This window comes from Canis lupus, chromosome 1 (assembly GCF_003254725.2).
Source record: "Canis lupus dingo isolate Sandy chromosome 1, ASM325472v2, whole genome shotgun sequence".
Taxonomy (NCBI): Eukaryota; Metazoa; Chordata; class Mammalia; order Carnivora; family Canidae; genus Canis; species Canis lupus.
The window spans coordinates 95,196,773-95,217,063 of record NC_064243.1 but is presented as its reverse complement, the minus strand read 5'-3'; the positions used below and the strand labels follow the sequence as shown (position 1 = coordinate 95,217,063).

The window sequence follows — 20,291 nt, the reverse complement described above, 5'->3', positions numbered from 1 at the left end:
GTACAGCAACTAAAAGCAAGCAGAAAGAATGAATTTTTTTTTTAAAGGGCAGAAATTAATGAAAATAAAAGCATGAAAATGAGAGAATTAGTGAAAACAACAAACATATTTGTCAAAAAAGTCAATAAAATTGACAAACCCTAAGCTCAACTGACAAGGATAAAAAGAGAGTAGAGACAAATCACCAGTGTCAAAATGAAGGAAGGGCACCACAAAGGATCCTGCAGACATTATAAATCATACATTTGTCACACGTGTCAGAAATTTGACAACTCAGAAGAAATGGACTAATTCCTTGAAAACCACAAACTACCAAAACCCAACAAGATAAAACAGATACATGACTAATCCTATAACGTCGAAAGAATCGAATCTGTAATTTAAAAGTTCCCGAAGAAAGATATTTCCAGGTTCCAGATGTTTTCATATAGAGAATTTCTCCAGCATTTAAAGAATTAACATCAATTTTACAAAATGTCTGCCAGTGAAGAAAAGAGGGAGGGAACACCTCCCAATTCATTGTATGAGGTCATCGTTACCTTGATACCACGGTACAAACAGGGCGTGCATAAAAATAAAGCTATACATCAACCTCTCTCATGAATTTAGATGTATAAATCCTCAACAAATATTAGCAAAGTGAGTCCAGTGATGTATTAAAACAATTGTACATCATGACCACGTCATCCCCACCAAGAATGCAAGGCTAGTTCGACATTTGAAAATCAACCAGGGCAATCCATCATACCAAGAGGCCAAATCACTTGCGCGTCTATCTCTGTCTTGATGTCTGCTTCCCAGAGGATCCAAACTCCATTCATTCGCTGAGGGCTATAATACCAAAAATCCCACAGCAACTTAAGTTGAGAAATGTAACACAGACACTTTAGATGGGTTTTCTTTATGATTAATTATAAGATAGGAATGCCCAGTGCCACTGCCACCATTTAATCTTGTTCTGGAGATCCAGGGCCATGTTGTAACAGAAGGAAAGGAAGTAAGCAGTACGATGAACATCTACCCAGAGAAAAACCAAAAGAACCACCAAACTGCGTTGACCCTTGAACAATAGGAGGATTAGGGACAAAGACACCCATGCAGCAGAAAATCCCCGTGTAACTTCTGACCCCCCCCCAAACTTAACTACTTGATAGCCTACTGTTGACCAGAAGCCTTACCGATAACACAGCTGATTAACACATATTTTGTATATTATGTGTGTGATAGACTGCATTTTGACAGTAAAGTAAGCTAGAGAAAAGAAAACGTTATTAAGAAAATTATAGGAAAAATACATTTACAGTATTCTGCTGTATTTACTGGGAAAAAAAATCTACGTAGAAGAGGACCCGCGCACTTCAAATCCATGTTGTTTAAAGGTCAACTGTGTCAGAACACAATGTTCCAGACCAACTTACAAAGGATTCAATGGTCTTGTGCTCGCTTCAGCAGCACACATGCTAAAATTAGAAAAATACGGCGATTAGCCTGGGCCCCATGCAGGATGACACTCTAGTGAAGTGTTCCATGCTCTTATTAAGGAGGGCCCTTGTGATGAGCTCCGTGTGTTGTACGTTAAGTGTTGAGTCACTAAATTCTACACCTGAGGGCAGCCCGGGTGGCTCAGCGGTTTGGCTCCGCCTTTGGCCTAGGGCGTGATCCTGGAGACCCAGGATTGAGTCCCTTGTCAGGATCCCTGCATGGAGCCTGCTTCTCCCTCTGCCTGTGTCTCTGCCTCTCTCTCTCTCTCTCATGAATAAATAAATAAAATCTTAAAAAAAAATGCAGGCTTCTGTTCAATGAGAGAGCTAAGATACAAATGGTAGATATTTAACAGCACAGCTGCGTGAAACTATATGGGGTTGGTGCCTCACACAAACCAGGAGCTCCTAGAAAAATAAACCAGAGAAAGGAGTGTGTAAACCACATAGAAAAATGGGGAAAGGATACATACAAAACATTTTCAAAATAGGAGATCCTAATGACGACCTCAGGGTGATAAATGAGGAAATGGGGCCATAACATATATTTAGACAGATGTTTTATTCTCCAGAAGGAACAAAGGGGAAATGCTTTCGGTGGTTGCCTCCTCAGAGTGTGGCTGAGTGTGGGAACTGTTGGGGTGGGAAATCCTTCTATACAATTTGATTTTTTTAACCATATACACGTTTTGCTTTGCTGATTTTTTTAAATTTAATTTTTTAAAAGTAGGCTCCACACCCAGCATGGAGCAAAAAGCAGGGCTCTAACTCATGACCCTGACGTAAAGACCTGAGCTGAGATCAATAGTTGGACACTTAACCGACTGGGTCCTCCAGGCACCCCGGACATTTTTAAATTTTAAGAGAAAAGGAGCTAACAGCCAATACCCTTATCCACATCTTTCAGAAAGTTAAGTATTTCACCCAAGAATCACCTAGGCCAAAAGAGTTTCATAAGAATGAAAATTTAAGGATATACTTCCCCAAATGATGGCAACCTATTATCATTCTTGGGATTATATATAATCAAGAAACAGAGGTAGCACAATGAAGCTGTGATCTCGCATAAGAAGCTGTATGAGGGATCCCTGGGTGGCGCAGCGGTTTAGCGCCTGCCTTTGCCCCAGGGCGCGATCCTGGAGACCCGGGATCGAATCCCACGTCAGGCTCCCAGTGCATGGAGCCTGCTTCTCCCTCTGCCTGTGTCTCTGCCTCTCTCTCTCTCTGTGACTATCATAAATAAATAAAACTTAAAAAATAAAAAATAAAAAAAAAATAAAAAAAAAGAAGCTGTATGATTTGGCGGTTTCTTCACTTAGCAGAATGTTTTTGTCTTTGAGATTCATCTATATTGTTTTTTATTTTTTTAAGATTTTATTTATCTATTCATGAGAGACACACAGAGAGAGGCAGAGACACAGGTAGAGGGAGAAGCAGGCTCCCTGTGGAGAGCCCGACATGGGACTCGATCCCAGGACCCCAGGACCATGACCTGGGCCAAAGGCAGTGCTAAACCACTGAGCCACCCGGGCTGCCCGAGATTCATCAATGTTGTAACACGTTAGCTTATTTAATTGCTGACCTGTACTCCGCTGTATGGATATACCATCTTTTCGATGTTCATCAGTTGGCAGTCGTTTGGATGGATTCCAGTTTGGGTCTATATGACTAATGCTGCTATCAACATTCACGTACGAGTGTTTGCATGAGCAGGTGTTTTCATTTCATAGAGAAAAGTTACGCTTCTTAGAAAACTGCCACAGTTTCTCCAAAGTAGTCGCACCATTTTACATTTTCACCAGAAATGTATGAGGTTTTCATTTTTTTCCTCTATCTTGTCAATGGCTGGTATGACCTTTTTTATTATACTCATTCTAGTGGGTGTCAGGGGCTATGTTGGAAGTTTCGATTTGTGTTTTTCTAATGATTAATGATGTTGAATATATTTTCATGAGCTTTTATAGACACTAAATGGCTCCTGGTGGCATCTTTTTCACCATTTTTTAAATCTAGTTTTTAAAAATTATTTTTATATACATGGATACGCATCCTTTATTATATATGATTTGCAATATTTTCTTACAGTCTGTGGCTTGTCTTCATTTCCTTCATTCTGTCCTTTGAAGAGCAAATTTAAAACATTTTAAAGCATTTTCTTGAGAGAGAGAGAGAGAGAGCACGCACAGGGAGTGTATAGAGAGAGAGAGGGAGAGAGAGAAAATTTTAAGCAGGCTCCACACCCAGCACGAGGTTCAATCTCCTATCCCCAAGATCACCACCTGAGCTAAAATCAGGAGTCGGATGCTTAACCAACTGAGCCACCCAGGGGCCCTTGCAAATTCAGAAAAATTTTAATGAAGCTTATCAATGTCTTTCTTTGGCTTATGCTTTTCATGTTGTACATAAGGTATCTTTGCCTAACCAAGGATTTACAAAGATTTTCTCCTAGGCCTTCTCCTAGAAGCTTTATAATGTAGCCTGTTATTTAGGCTTCTGGCCCATTATGAGTTGATTTTTATATATCGTGTGAGGTAAGGGTTTATTTTAAATAAAGGTGTCATAAAGGCAACACTCCATCCATGTCTCTGGGGGGAATCTGTTCCTGGAACAGATTCTGGTGGTTGCTGGGCTTCCTCCACCTGTCTTCATACAGCCTTCTTCTCTGGAGTGATCTCCTCTGCGTCTAAGGGTCATCTCCTTTTGCCTCTATCTTAGGACATGTGTGATGGCCTTTAGGGAGTGCCCCCCATTATAACTCCTGGCAATCACGGGCAGCCCCGGTGGCTCAGCGGTTTGGCGCCGCCTTTGGCCTAGGGCGTGATCCTGGAGACCCGGGATTGAGTCCCATGTCGGGCTCCCTGCATGGAGCCTGCTTCTCCCTCTGCCTCTGCCTCCCTCTCTAATAAATAAATAAAATCTTTTGAAAAAATAATTCCTGGAAACCTCATTTTAAAATCCTTAACTTCATCACAGCTGTACAGATTCCCTTTTCCAGATAAGGTGATATGATACAAGTTCCATGGATCAGAACTCAATTCTTTGGGTGGCCCATTATCTGATCTAATACGATACCCAATTTCTCTCAGCAACATTTTTTTTTTTTTTTTGCAACATTTGTTTTGAAAAGACTATCCTTTTCCCTTTGAATTAGCACTCTGGCATTGTTGAAAATCAACTGACCATAAATGTAAGGGTTTCTTCCCGAACTGTCAAATCTGTTCCATTGATACATCCTTGCATTGGCACTATCTTGTCTTGCTAACTGTAGTATTAGGGTAAATTTTAGAAACTAAGTAGTGTAAATCATTCAACTTGATTCTTCTTTTAAAAAACTGTTTTGCTATTATAGGTCTCTGTTTTCATATCAATTTTAGGATCAGCTTATTGATTTCTGCATAAAGATCTGTGGAAATTTTGTTAAGAACTGTATTGAATCTATAAATCAATGTGGGAAATCTTCCCATCTATGAACATGGAATATCTCTCCACTTTTGAATCTTCCTCTGTTTCTTATGACAGTATTTTATAATTTTTATACTTTTCAGTGTATAAGTCTTACACTTTTTGTTACAATTATTTATTTTAATGCTACCATTCATGGAATTGTTTCCTTAATTTCATTTCAGATTACTTGTTGCTAATAAACAGAATACAATTCATTTTTTTAAAAAGATTTTATTTGAGAGAGAGCACAAACGGGGAGAGGGAGAAGCAGACTCCTTGCTGAGCAGGGAGCCTGATGCAGGGCTCCAGCTCAGGACTCCCAGGATCATGCCCTGAGGTAAAGGCAGATGCTTAATCCACTGAGTCACCTAGGCACCTCCAATTCATTTTTGTGTATTGATTTGATACCTTCTGATCGTGCTAAATGCATTTTTACTATAGTTCTTTAAGAGATGCCTTAAGATTTTTTTTTTCTTTTTTTTTTTTTAAACATTTTATTCATTCATAGAGACGCAGAGAGAGAGAGAGAGGCAGAGGGAGAAGCAGGCACCATGCAGAGAGCCTGACGTGGGACCAGATCCAGGGTCTCCAGGATCACACCCCGGGCTGCAGGCGGCGCTAAGCCGCTGCGCCACCGGGGCTGCCCAAGATTTTCTATATATAGTGTCATCTGCAAATAAATTTATTTCATTTTTTTCCAATCTAATTCCTTTCCCCCACACTTATTACACAGGCAATAATTTTCTCCCTTAAAATTGTGACTAGGAGTTAGGACTTTCTAAACCCATGTTCAGGAGGGAAATTATATGTAGCTTTTTCTTGTGATTTGTCTGGCTTTGGTATCACAGATACCAAATAGAATGGACAGATGTTCCCATCTCCATTTTTTTCTGAAAGAAATTTGTGAATAATTGGTATTACTTGTTTTTTAAATGTTTGACAGAATTTACTAGTAAAGCCATCTGGATCTGGACATTTTTGTGGGAAGATTTGGAATTATTAAATCAATGTATTTGTTATACTTCCATTCAGATTTTTGTAATTTGTTAACTGTGTCTTCCTTGGAGTTCATTCACATCATTTGTCTAATTTGTTGGTACAAACTTGTAACATTCTCTTACAATCTTTTTAATTTCTGTGGGGATGGTAGCAATGTTACCCCACTATGTCCTGGGTTTGGTAACTTGTGTCTTTTCTGTTACTTCCTTGGCCAGTTCAGCAAGGTTTTGCCAATAGTTTAATTTCCTCTATTTTTGTTTCCTATTTCATTGATTTCCTCTCTATTCCTTCTTTCAGGCTTAGTTTGCTCTCCTTTTTCCAGTTTCTGACAGTGGAAGACTAGGTTATCAATTGGAAACCTTTTTTCTGATATGGCATTTAAAGTTACACATTTCCTTCTAACTCCTGCTTTAGCTTATAATTTTGTCACTCTATTTAACCAGTTCAGAGCATTTAAGAAGCCTCCTTTGTGATTCTTCTTTGATCCATGAGTTATTTAGGGTTTTTCCAGTTTTCTTTTGTGACTCTCTTAGTTGTGTTGTGGAGAACATATACTTTTTATTATTTCAATCTTTTAGAATTTGTGACTTGTTTTACAGCCAGTATATAGTTTACCCTGAAAACTTTCATGGGCAGTTGAGAAGACTATGTTCTGGAGTTTTCGAGTAGAACGTTCTACAAATGTAGGCAGGTTTGATCAAGTTGGTTAACAGTGCTCTTTAGGCCTTCTTTATATACTAATTTTCTTACTGGTTGTTCTATCAGTTATTTAGAGTGGCCTTTTTCAAAGTTCCAACTATTACTCTTAAATTATCTATTTTTTCAATTATGACAGTTTTGCCTTATGTATTTTAAGGAGTCTCTTTTTAGGAGCATATATGTTTATAATTATCATTTTCCCTATGCACTGACAATTTTATTGTTTTGAAATATCTCTATGTCTGTAGTAATCTTTTTCGTCTTAAAAATCCATTATTATTATTTTTTTTAAGATTTTTATTTATTTATTCATGAGAGAGAGAGAGAGAGAGAGGCAGAGACACAGGCAGAGGGAGAAGCAGGCTCCATGCAGAGAGCCGGACGTGGGAGTCGATCCCGGGTCTCCAAGATCAGGCCCTGGGCTGAAGGTGGCGCTAAACTGCTGAGCCACTCGGGCTGCCCTTATTTTACAGATTTAAAGATGCACCTTTTCCACACACATTTATATTTCTGATATTGAAAGGTATCCTCCAACTGGCATATTACATTTCCGTAGTACATAAAACAAATGCACACGGTCTCATTAGTGAAATTCTAGATTTGAAACAATGCTCTTTCCTATCCCAACTTGTTCAGAGCCCCACATTTCCTGAGTTGGAAGCTAGCTATAGACGACAGAAGGGGAGCAGTCATTTGGTTCTTCCCACCCCTGTGGGAAACCAGTCCCCAAATGGTTTCCATGCTGCTTGCCCCAGCCAGGTCATGAACAGAGCCTTATAGAACCTTCTCACTGCTTCTCAGAGAAATGTGTGCCCTGCTTCAGATTTGAGAGTTTTCTCTCAGTGTTCTGCCTCAGTTTTATATAACTTTATTGTTCCGAGCATATTGTTTTTGTGGTGTATGTCACTGGATGTTGCTGTGTAGTTTTAATAGAAAGACGTTAGTTTTATTTCGGTCAAAATGCTGATGTGTCCCAAGGGCTCAAGTTGTTTCCACCATCTTTTCCAGAAGCTTCTGTCATTTTTAAAACATAGCAGTGAATATCTAGATGTTGAAATGTTGATTCAGAAAATATTATAAAAATAGCTGAAAAGTTGCTATCACCACCTGCTAATAATGAAAACAACGGCTCAACCATCTGTGTAGTAATAGTGGCCGAGGCCCACGCCAGTAGGAACCCAGGGAATTCCAAATACTATACACTGAAGAAAGGTACTAAGAAATTTAATTATTTCCTAAACACAGACACCAAGATTACTCTTCTATGTATGCAGATAAGTTAAAATCAAGAGACTATTCTGTTGAATAGATTACACATGCAAATAGACTGATTGTCAGGAATGTGGGTTTATTTCATTAAAAAATAAAGCAAAAAGATTCATCCCCCCAAGAGTACTGTACCCTTTAAAGCAGCAGCAATCACAAGGCACATATGTATGAAATACCTCAAGCAAAATAGAAACAAAATGTTAAAAAATATGTTATTTAAAAAGATGTTGGAAGACCATTTGTTAATATGAACATAGACTGTAAAAATGGCATTCTTAAACATATTTTTTAGAAGTTTTATTCCTTCACCTTTACTAAGAGAAGAAACAATGATGTAATATTTACGTACTACCTTGTGGCACAGAGCACAAACGTTTACACCACCTAACCTGGTTTGCTAAAGAAAAAACAGCTAAAGTACAGCTTAAAAACTTTATTTTTAGTGTGTTCACATTTTTAGATATTTGAAATTCATAAGCTAAAAAGTTATTTTCCTTAGCTTAGAAAAAGACTGTAGTTATATGTCCTTAGGCAAACCCAGTCCACAAAAGGAATACATTCAAGATATTTTAAAATATCAAGGACATGATTTCTATTCTAGCTAGGATCATCACAGTAACCCTCTTCCTAAAACAGATTAGAAGTCAACACATAAATGTGAAGGTCAATTATATTAAAATAAAGTAGCATTTGATTTAAATTATTGCTCACTTAGGAAATACAATGACTATTCATTCTCTGGTCATGGCTGTTAAGATTACGTATTAAGAAATGGTGTAACATCAATATTTAGTGTATATAAAAATTCTAGGATTCAAATATATTATAATGAAAAGTTCATCATAATCACACAAAAAGTGTTTCCTTAAATATTAGCCACCACTGAGTTGCACGGAACGAAGGCTGAAAAAGATGCGGTTGAATTAACTCCTCGAAAACAGGTTTTGTGTCCTAGATGGCGAAGTGTTCCTCCAAGCTCTAGTGCTGCAGAGACATTATTCTAGGAAACGTTAAGGAGTGCTTACACACTCTTTACTATTAGAGGGAGGAAGATAAACTGAAGCTCCGTTTTTAAACAAAAAAAGAATATAAAATACTAGTATAATAAAACATTTAAATAGTACTAAATCTCACAATTTAAATACTAGTTATATGCTGTCATTAGTTTTCTTCTTTAAAAAATCAGTTCCTGGGCTTTTAGATTTGTTTTCTTTTTAAAAGTAACCAGCATCCTCCTCGTGGTTGGGCACCAAGTCCATACCCATGCTGCCCGGTGGCCACCCCTCCAGGTACCCGCAGGCCTCTCCTAGGTCACAAGGAAGTGACACAGAGGCCTGTGCGTGTGCCTTGTGGCAGCTGCCCACCGGGCGCTAAGACCCAGCCTAAAGCAGCACAGCCTGGGCCACCTCCTTGATCGTGCGCGCGGCTCTCTCCAGTTCTTCATCTGTTTGTTCCACTGTGACCACAACCCTGATGCTGGGAAATAAGGACACAGAAAACCGTCAGAGGGGCGAGTCTATGGCAGCTGTATCTGAAGTCAAGTTCTACTGGAATATGGCCCCACCCATCAGCGGGCCTACTGTCTAAAGCCACTTCCTCGCCGCGCAGCAGAGTTGGATGGTTGTGGCCAGGACCCTCCGTCCCAGAGCCTGGACACTGGCCAGTGACAGACGTCTGCCGCTCCCAGCCCCACTGGTGGGAACCTGGGGGTGGAGCTCTGCCCAGGGGTGCTGGGACCCCCGCCCTCTACATCATCTACTGCTCGGGCAGCACTAGGCCCTAAGCTGCAGTTCAACATTTCTCAAATCAAGGAGTGTGTGTGTGCCTACACTCATACTTACAATTCAGTAAGTCATGTGGAAGTTCTGTACTACTTTGAGGCAAGGCAGAAATTTTTAAGTTTTTAGGAAACTGAAGACAAAAACGATCAGCTTGACAGGGCAGTTCTACCTCTCTTCTCCCAGGCCCCTCTGCAAAAGTCGGTAGCATCCGTTGGACATGTTCACAGAGCTGTGCCAGGTGGCACACAGAGCCCTGCGGGCACAAAGCAAGTGTGGCCCCTGTTCTCCCACAACACAGGATTACACCTTCGCCTGGGTGCGATCAGGAATGCGAGGGCAGGATCTTTAGGGCGTCTCTGAGCCGCTGCCAGTGGTCTGCCGCCAGAATCCCGGCCTGGCCCTCCATGTGTGCATGGTGCTCGGGACCCCAGGGCCTTCCCTGTTCTCCAGGGCCCTCTCGTGCATTCCCTCTAAGCTTGTGCTCTGGCTCCCCAGAGGCAGTTGAGGGTCCCCATCCCACTGCGCAGCCTGCAAGAAGGCGGTATCGACGAGTCTGACATACCTGATCTTTCGGGCTCGCCTTAAGCTTCACCTGCTCTTGGAAGCCTGAGTCCCTTCCAGCCCGGAATGACTTGCGCCCTCCTCCTGGGACTCACCGACCTTGTGCTATGACCCTGAGCACTTCGTGTTCTGGGTGTCTACCCACTTCGACTACACTTTAAGTGCTGATGAACAAGCATCAATTTTCAATCAAGAGTCCAAGTACCCTCCTCCTGTGTATGGCTTCTTGAACCTCTCTAGATTTTCCCCACTGTTGCTGTTTTCCTCTGGATGGTTTGTAAGTGTTTGCCAGATGCGGTACCAAACGGCCTCCAGCCGGCAGTGGGGTAAACACCACCACCCAGATGTGCCCCTCGCACCAGATGGCCGTCGTGGCAGATGTGGCTGGACCGGCGCGTGCACCTCACGGCCTTAGCAAACCTCTGCCGATCAGAACTGCGGCCATCCCAGTTCAGTCCTGGGATCTCAGACACTTCTCTGAGTTAACTGGGAGGGTACAGCGAGTCCTGGTGGGGCTTTAGAGTTAACAATTTTAAAATGGCTGGTTTAAGAGGAAAAAACATGATGCACTAGACTTTAGTATAGTACATACTCTTCCTTATCCTATGATAGTCTTTCAAACGTTTTCAGAACAGAATGTATTTTATACAGAATTCTGAAAGAAGGAAAAACAAAAGTCAGGTCACATTTTAACGTCCACCAACCTTGGAGGAGGGAGGCACTTCTCTTCTTTCTCCAGGTAGCGTGCCTGAGTTAATGCGATGCTTCTGTCCATGCACTGTATGAAGAAGAGGGACACATTTGCAAGCTTGGTGGCAGACACTGTGCTCACTACGACAGGAAGGTAATCTGAAATGCTATCCTTAACGGCAGCATTAATTCATTTTTGCAGTTACAGCTGCGAGAAGGCAATACCGAAGATGGTAATACCAGGACAGTCCCCAGCAGCACCAAGTGGCACAGATGTGCGGCGGCGGCCCTTGCTCTGCACTGCCCAGGGCCACTGCCGCAAACCGTGTGGCTGCCAGGCACCTTGAGACAGGGGTAGTGCCACCGAGACTGAACTTTTAATTTTACTCAATTTAAATAGTCACACATAGCTAGGAGTTTCATTTTAAACAAAGTAGTAGTAAGACACAGGGAAATAGTACCAGCAAAGCCCTGGAAACTAACCAAAAGTTGAACTTAATAGTAACACCAGGATAGACAAAGGGCTCACACTTCAAATGTTAACAATTCCTCTGATTTCCATGGGCTACCTTCGAGCAGGTGCTACCAGGCTAAAAGAGTCTGGTGTCCCCCCATAATTTGCATAGCTTTTCCATACATTAACCATTTGTCAATATTTAAAAAAAAAATTAAAACATCTCTATCAAAATAAAGTATAAAAATCAGATTGAAGTAATGGTTTATCAGGTTTTGTTTGTTTGTTTTTTTTTTTTTAGATGATGAAAATGTTTTGGAATGAGGTGGGTGTACTCAAAACTACTCAACTGTATTATCTTAAGAGGGTGAAGTTTTTGGTATATAAATTATATTTACAACAGCATAAGTCAGAGCAAGGGACTCATAAAAGTAAGGAACAAGTATTCCCAGTGCTGGGCAGTGAGGTGTCTGCTTAGAGGGCCCCAACGTCCGTCGCTGGGCTGCGTTCCTGCTGCTAAAAAACAGCACACAGAAAACAACAGCAGGCGACAATGACAGACTTCTACTGATGCTACATCTGGAGTGTACTTGGAGAACCTAACTCCTCCTGAAAACATCTGGACTGGCTCTGTTCCTAGGTCTGGCTAAGAATTGTTATAAACCATCGTTCAGTTTATAAAAACAGTGTCTTGTCAAGCAACAAGAACTTGGCAAGAGCTCTGAGTTCTGCAAAGCTCACACGAGAGTCTCTGCACCGCAACCGTCTCCTCAGATACTGACCAGGGTGTGAAGCAGAGCTGGAGATGAGGACACAAAGACACTGTAAGACTTCTGTTCTTTGCATAAACGCAGTTTCCAGGCTGTATTTTGTCCCTGCCTGGAGCCCCTGCTCCCTGATTCAGCTCTCACAAGGACTTCTTGGAGACGGTCAACCTTGGGCCGGGGCCCAGATCTGGCATCCATGAGCTGTGCAAACTTTCGCCTTCTCTTCTGTTCTGAGGACAATTTGCACAAGTGCGGCCTGCATATCCGATGCTTCTCTAACTTGCCCTCTTCAGTGTCTCTGGTACAAGTAGAAGGAAGACCCTACTGCTGCGATCTCTCGAGGAAAGAGCGGAGGGCGAGGTCATGTGGAATAATCGCCCTGGCAGCCAGGGATGGCCTGGGTCTCGTGGCGTGGAGCAATGCAGGGGGCTGTCTTGAGGGGGGTGGAAGGAGACTGAGGTTGGAGGGCAATGGTGATGGGACTTGCGGCTCCAAGAGGCTGCTCTACAGCAGCTAGTGTCCGGGACCCTAATGGGCAATCTGCTTAGCGCACAAGCTGTGCTGTCACACGAAGCCAGTATGATCGCTCTTTTACTGCTGTGTCCATTTAGCTTGTATTTAATTTATAAACTGTTTTGGTGCCACGTCTGTGTAAGAACCCTAACCACAAGGATGCTGTATTTTCTTTTACGTCTCTACACACTTACGTGACATTATAGTAAAAACACTGAGGTGATAAAAGCGCCGGTGGGGTGTTTCTTCCTTTGAAAGGAGTCTCTTTTTGTGCTTGCAGAGCTGTACCCAAGGGACGTGTGTGGCACCTCTGCACTCAGAAGGTGTCGAGACTCACTCCAGCCAGACTGCCCATGATTCACACATTCACTTAGTGAGGAATCTCAGGGTCTGGGTTTGGTTTTGTTTTATAAGACGACTGACTCCAGAAGGCCACAAGCTGCTTGAAGCTCTCTCTCCACTATCTGTCCCCCCAGGTGATGCAGTTCACACACCGTAGGAGGCAGGATGCTAGAGCAAGCTGTGTAGCAGAGGCCAGTGTTGCCTGGTCTCCTCGTGGAGCAGCCATGTGACTGGGGAGAGCGGCCTAACCCGCTGGCCACAGCTGGACAAAGGCACACGACAGATGACAGCCATCACCCTGATGCCTGGAGCATGGCCTCAGAGCAAGAGCCCCTGGAAGGAGCCATCAGGACAAGCCTCCTTTCATCCTTGTGTGCATGCTAGCATTCTGGAGGAGTCTCGTCAAGGTAGGGCTGCCCCGGCACAGGCTCATCGAGCTGCCACATCCACGCCTCTCTGAGGAGGAGGAGGAGGAGCTGTGTGGAGGCAGGGGAGGGGGGGGGCACTAGGAAACACAGCTCTACCAAGCACAGAGGGGCAAGTGGTCCTCCCCAGGGAGGCATATCTTAGTCAATAGCTAAGGTACAATTAGTAGTAAGATCACTTTCAGGAGATTAGCATGTTTAAATCAACCTCCAAATTAGGCCTGGGAAAGATACGGTCTTTCTTCCTTTCTGGTAATAAGAGTATTGTGACTGGTCTCTGGGCTATGCTGGGGGTTCACCTGGAGAGCTGTCTAGGGCTGTGTGTGATCGTTACTCATAATGTCAACCTGGCCCACACGTATGAAAGCCTGGGTTTGGAAATGCTAAGCGAATGGGTTTTCTGGAAGGCTAAGTATTTAGACATTTCAGCACTGTGTGGATTAAGGGTAGAAGAACTACATACTTACATGATTTACAATCTCCTGAAGTAGTTTAACATCTTTTTCTCGAGACCCAGTGCTGTCTTTTAGCTGCAGGTGAAATGCTGGAGAAAGGGACTCCCCCACCACTTTTAACCCAGAAATGCTGAAAGGAAACACACACACATGCAAGCGTAAGTCCCTTCTAGGCACAATGATATCCCACGTCTAAGTAGTTGTATGAAGTCTGCATTAATGAGTGGAACAGAGGCTTGTGGCTTTTCTGGGCAGAATCATCCAGTGACTCCAGTCCTGACAGAGACAGCAGAAATCCAGCTCTCTGGGTAGGGCTCGCTCATCTAGGATGCACCTGCAAGGCCACTTCTGTGAGTGTGGCTGTGCAGGTGCTCCCTGTCCTGGTGGACAGCTCTGGCTCACACTGCACAGAAGATGAGAGTCATCCCCAGGCTCCCACCAGGAGGCCTGCAGGCTGCTCCCTCCCTCCATAGCCCACAGGCCCCCTCCTCAACCGCCTCCTCTCCATCTTCTGCAATGGCCAATAAGCCAGGTCCCAGCCTGAGGACTGCCTCCTGGGGCCTCCCTCCCAAACCATTCCCCTAGAGAAGCATCTACACCATGGTTTCCTATTACTGTTTCCTTCATGACCACTTATTATTGATACTGTTCCCTTGTTCATTATCTCAGTCTTTAGTTATATCTCGCCTTTCATAAATTATGCTCATATTGTATAGTTAGTTCCCTTATTTGGATGTTTACTGTTCAGTTTTACTTGAATTATGATTATTTTCATCTTTCTTAGGATTAACAGAACAGACATCTGCTTCTCAGGGAGGGAAGGGAGACTTCTTTAGGAGTGAAATCCTGTATTTTCAAATGATTTTTATAGATGTCATGAGAATTGCAGGTCAGGTTCATTTAAAGTCCATTTTTATCTGATACGATTAATAGTTTGATTTCTGACTTATCTCCTAGGCTACAAATGGTGACACATGACTTTGAAATTGAGCTAATAAGCACTTTTAAATTTTTTAAACATTTAAAAAAAGATTTTATTTGAGAGAGAGAGAGAACACAAGCTGGGGGGGAGGGGCAGAGAGAGAAGCAGACTCTCTGCAGAGTAGGGAGCCTGACTTGGGGCTCTATTCCAGGACCTTGGGATCATGACCTGAGTTGAAGGCAGACACTTAACTGACTGAGCCACCCAGGCGCCCCTAAGCTAAACATTTTAGATAAACTCTGTTTAGCAAGCTTCACTTAGAAAGATTTGCTTTTCCCTTAGAATAAAATTAGCACAAAAAACACTTCATAGCACATTTGATTCCTTAAGTCATTTAGGATTCAACAAACTTTACTGAAGGACTGTGTCACATCATGCGAGGTGCCAGAAGCCAACTTCACCTGCCTTTCAAACCACCAATGAGCACTATAATTTGTCACTTTTCTTTAAATGTAATGCATCCTACTAGACCTCTCAATAAACTAGGCTGCAAAACAGTGCAGTAAAACATACTATAATAAAAGGGATTTACTCCAGAATGCAAGCATAGTTTAATACCAGAAAATTGTAACAGTGTAATTCAGCATAAGACATATCTATGATTTTTTAAAAAGTCTCCAAATCTAGGAATAATTTGATAAATTCTACCTATAGAAAACTTAAAGTATGATGCTTCATACTTCATGAAGAAATGCTTTCATACTGTGAATGACAGAAGAGGTGTACCACTACTACAATGGAAGAATCACTAATGTGCTAGTGACTTACACCAATGCAGTAAGACAAGAAAAGGACCAAGATGTCTAAGAATCTGGAAGGAAGAGAAAACCATTATTCAGATAACAGGACTTTTATATATGTCATCATAAAGAGAATGAAACGAACCATTAGAATAAACAGGAGTTTGGAAAGACTGCAGGATATCAGATCCTAAGGACAAAATGCAAACACCAGAGAAGACTAGATACAAGGAGAAGCTGCAACTGGCTAGCAGCTGGAAGGGAAGGTGGGGTCCAGGGAAAGAGGTAGTTAGGAGGCTAGAGGATGGAGTGTATTCAATGCTAATCAAATGATTCCAGAAAGCATGACAAGAGGAGAGACAGCCAAAGGCACCAGGTCCTTGAGGAGAAAGGGCTATGATACCTGGAGGAAAGACTGGTTCGGATGGATGGCTCTGTGTGCACAGGTTTGTGAGAGAAAAAATGGGAATCTGTGTGACAGCAGTGAAGCCAGGCTGTCCGGACAGTGGGCGGATGCAGATGGGGAGTGGGGAAGGGATTGAGAGGCAGGGGACTGGGGAAAGGGGAAAGATGGGGAAGAGAAGGAAGGTGGAGGGCTGGGCTTATAAAATGAAGACAGCAATACCACTAGACAGAATGAAGGGCATCTGAGGTTGGTGTTCCTGAATTTATAATGAGTCCAACATGCTGTGCTATATTGGGATATCAATATTTCATAAAACAAAGTAACTGGAACCAACACAAATATCATCTCCTAACCATAAATCATGCAAGAACTTTTGTTACTATCATGTAGACACACCCAGAACTTTAATTATTTCTGCCCTCACTGTATCTGGAACAGCTGTGACCTGCTCATTTACTCACTGCCCTTGTCCATTAGAAGTACTCTTGTGTAGTTAAGACAAAAAAGTGAAACCGCCTAAGGTTCATTTCAATTTCACCTGTTGTTCTTATATTAATTTAAAATAAAACTTAGTATTTTTCTAAAAAATAGGGCCTGTATGAATCCACTGTCACCTAATTCCATAGCGTATAATGATTATCATTTTATCTGTACGGATGTGAAGAGATTCTCCTGTGCTCACCTGAGTTATTTCTGGTGGTAGCATGTTTGGTGGTTATTTTCATCTTTGAAACAAATATATTGCTATAATATTAATGAGCTTTTAACCTTTTTAGAAAAACAAAGTCATGGTTCTTCAATGACAAAATGGGTCCTCTGGCTTCAAGCCCACAGACAAATCTGGCTGAACAGAGTTTCTCATTTCTTAGTTGCAGTTCAGCTGAACTGACCCAAGCCTATGGGTCTGAACTGACCCTGACTCAAAACCAAAGAGGTGACATTTAAAATTGTTCATGAGTTAATTAAATGTGGTATAGACAGACTTTAAGTTGGTTGACAATATATAAAACTTACCCTTGTAAAGCTTTATGAATTCGCTTGCACTTTTCCTTCAACACTGAAAAAATACCTGTACAGAAAAAAATGCACTTGAGAGTATATCTGCAACATCTGATACTACTAAAGATATTTTTAAAGTTCAAGTTCATCAATTTAAAATGCTGCAAAGCCTCCTATAGACTCCTAGCACACAGGAACACTTCCAAAGGCCCAACCCTCAGTCTTCGACATATACCCTAGCACCTCCTCACCCACTTTCAGTAGAATCTAGGATGAGGTTTTCCACAACAAAACAATTGCTATTGTTCTCATCAAGATAATCTGGCTAATAAAGGGTATAAACATGTTACTTATTTCTGGACCCTTAACAATTCGGTAAAAGATACTGTAGGAACGTTCACTATCTTTTCCTTGCTATTTTCACTTTATTCATGAAAAATTAAAAAACTAAAATATCTAAGCAAGAAGCAGGAGTGCTAGGCCTTCGGACAAGCAAGCGTATGAATATGTACCCAGAAACACATTTCCTGATTCTCTGAATTAAAGCCATTAACACTTTACAAATTTAAAAAAAACAGGTAAGGCTTGTTTTTTCATTTCTGTTTTAGGCTTTGTAAGGAGGTACTAACAAAGCCTAAAGGCACATTTGAAATTAAGTCAAACTGGCCCATTAAATAAAGGAGCTTTAATGGTTGGTAAACTGGGTTTGGCTTTTGTATCGACTAATGAATCAAAGGCTGAAGGGAAAAACTGGATAAGCTATAAATTATATGTACTGAGCATCAGCAGCACACTTCAGCTAACTTCTCAAATGACAACCAGCCCAGAGCTGACTCCTCCTCCTGGCATTTCCGCCCATCCTGGGATCCAGTCCCACTTTGGCTTTGGCTCTGCCTCCTGGGCTGGAGAAGCTCTACACTGAATCTCGGGCAGGACAACATCTTCACTGCCATTCTCCATATAAACACCAGGTAATATCATTCACATGCACAGTTCTGTCTGGTAAACACTTTGCCTCTAGCTAATTCCTCCAAAAGCACACCACAACCTGGCTGACATAACTGCGATGTCTGCTGTCCTGGGTTCAGAAGATTATACCTGGATTCTCCTCCATGATGTTGAGAGCCTCGATTGCAGCAGCAGCCAACAGCGGGGGTAGTGAAGCTGAAAAGCAGTATCCCTGGCCAGAAAGTCGCTGAGAAGAAATAAACAAGTTAAAGACATAAATATGCTTCTCATTTTTGTGGGCTAAAAAACCTAAAGGCACCAGATCTGCATCACCTCAGGTGAAGGTGTAAAGATCTATGCATGTATAAAAGTTATACATGTAACACAAATTAGGCTTTTTTAAAAAGAGATAATTTCAAATATAAATATTCTGAGTGATTCTACAAATTGACTTTTAAATAAAAATTGTGATAAATTAAGTCAGAATGAAATTCTGGGATTGGAAGTTATATGCTGAGTAACTTTCAGCATGACCAGTGGAGCAACTAGTTTCAGTTTCTGCTTTTGTTTTTAAAAAGTTTAAGAACCCACCTGGTGGTCAATTACAAAAGATCTGCCACAGCAGAAACCTCCAATAGAAGCCAGGGAATTCTCCATGTTGGCGCTGATAAGATCAATATCATCAATCTGCCAAAAAAAGTGGGACAGTGGTAGTTATTCTTCAATTTAAAGAAAAAATAGGGCAGCCTGGGTGGCTCAGCGGTTTAGCGCCACCTTCAGCCCAGGGTGTGATCCTGGAGACCCGGGATCGAGTCCTACATCGGGCTCCCTCCATGGAGCCTGCTTCTCCCTCAGCCTATGTCTCTGCCTCTCTCTCTCTCTCTCTCTCTCTCTCTGTGTCTCATGAATAAATAAATAAAATCTTAAAAAGAAAAAAAAAAAGACCCCTGTCAGGCCTAGAGACAAAATTTCAGCATTGAGCATATCAACACCTTGGTTCAAGCAAATTACCTTCATGCAAATTAAAAGATATATCATACAAAATCTATCGCTACAAGGATGGATGTTTCAAAGTGCACCTCTGAAATGGTCTCACTTTATACTTTTTGGCCACTTCATCATGCATGGACAATTTATTCACAGTGGAAGGAGGAAGAGAAATTAAAAGATGAAATCCAAAACTGCTTAGTATTAAAAATATTCAAAGGTACAAAATAAGATCATTTCCTTGCTTAAGTAGTAGTCCAGCTGGCCTTTCCCTAAAAGGTATTTGAGATAAATACTAACAAATCTATCAGAGTTTTGAGCATTTCACCCCTGTATTAAATTTACCTTTCACCTTTTCAAAAATAAAATCAATTACTGTGTGTCTTGTGGGCTTCTGAGTCCCCATGATCTTCTCAACTCCATGCTCTGCTGACCCTCACCTTCTGCTCCAGCACTAGCACCTGGTGCATGCTGGGCACACAGCAGCCATTCTAAAGCACTCACTAATGGTCATGATCACAAATGGTCTGAGCACATCTAAGGGTTTCTAAATGGTCCACAGACCCAACAAGGAAATCTGTGCAGTCTTTTTTTAAAAAAACCTTTTATTATGAAAAATTTCAATCACACGTGCAAGTAGAACTGAGTATAAGTTCATCACCAGATTTAGTAATTACCAGCTCATGGACAATCCTGTATCATGCAGAGCCCCCTGCTGCCCTCATCATTTTTTTGTAGCAAATCCCAGACTTCACATGGTTTCATCTATAAATATTTCATGTACATTTCTAAAGGATACAGACCCCTTTAAAAACATAATCACAAAACTATTTTCACACCTAAAAAATGAATAATTTCTTAATATCGTCAAATATTCAGTGTTCAAATACCTGCCTCACAAAGCTTGTGTTTTGCAGTATTTGCTGAAATCAGGATCTAAATATAGTCCATATATCCTGCACTTTTCCTCAGTGCATTTACTCACCAAACAGCAGTCTGTCTTTGAGGAGTATGCCTCAATCTAACTTCATGTGATATTTGGTCTGCTCTCCAGTTTTCTCTGGACCATATGGGCAGTGGGATGGAGATAATCTAAGGTGATTTTATGTTCTTTAGTTCAACTTTTTAACATAGGTTGTAAAACTTTTATGCATAGGATTTGCAGGCAAGTTCCCCTTCAACTCAACCGGTTACACAATGGTGGGTGAAGACAGATCCTACGGACAGGCTGGCACTGCTCCTCCCTGAGGCTCCAGGGGCATAAACCATTAAGACTGGGAGCAGCTGGGACTCATTTCCAATCAGCAAAAGAACACATGACCAACTCACTCCAGTTGTCTGGGACCTTG

General features: G+C 41.7%; 1 protein-coding gene across 4 annotated transcripts in view; it reads right to left on the bottom strand.

Annotated features, from left to right (window-relative positions):
• SPTLC1 (serine palmitoyltransferase long chain base subunit 1) overlaps positions 1 to 20,291 on the bottom strand; it is a 65,080-nt gene that overhangs the window by 5,963 nt on the left and 38,826 nt on the right. For 3 of the 4 annotated variants that reach the window (XM_025423559.3, XM_035700070.1, XM_035700073.2), the window contains 6 exons: positions 18,547 to 18,642; positions 18,106 to 18,202; positions 17,023 to 17,077; positions 13,893 to 14,010; positions 10,939 to 11,012; positions 7,952 to 9,368 (listed from right to left, as the gene is read on the bottom strand). In XM_025423559.3, the coding sequence (XP_025279344.1) occupies positions 9,275 to 9,368; positions 10,939 to 11,012; positions 13,893 to 14,010; positions 17,023 to 17,077; positions 18,106 to 18,202; positions 18,547 to 18,642 (534 nt within the window). In that variant the 3' untranslated portion in view covers positions 7,952 to 9,274. Of the gene's footprint in view, positions 1 to 7,951; positions 9,369 to 10,938; positions 11,013 to 13,892; positions 14,011 to 17,022; positions 17,078 to 18,105; positions 18,203 to 18,546; positions 18,643 to 20,291 lie in introns of those variants that run through there. The other variant, XM_025423560.3, reaches the window with a different exon arrangement.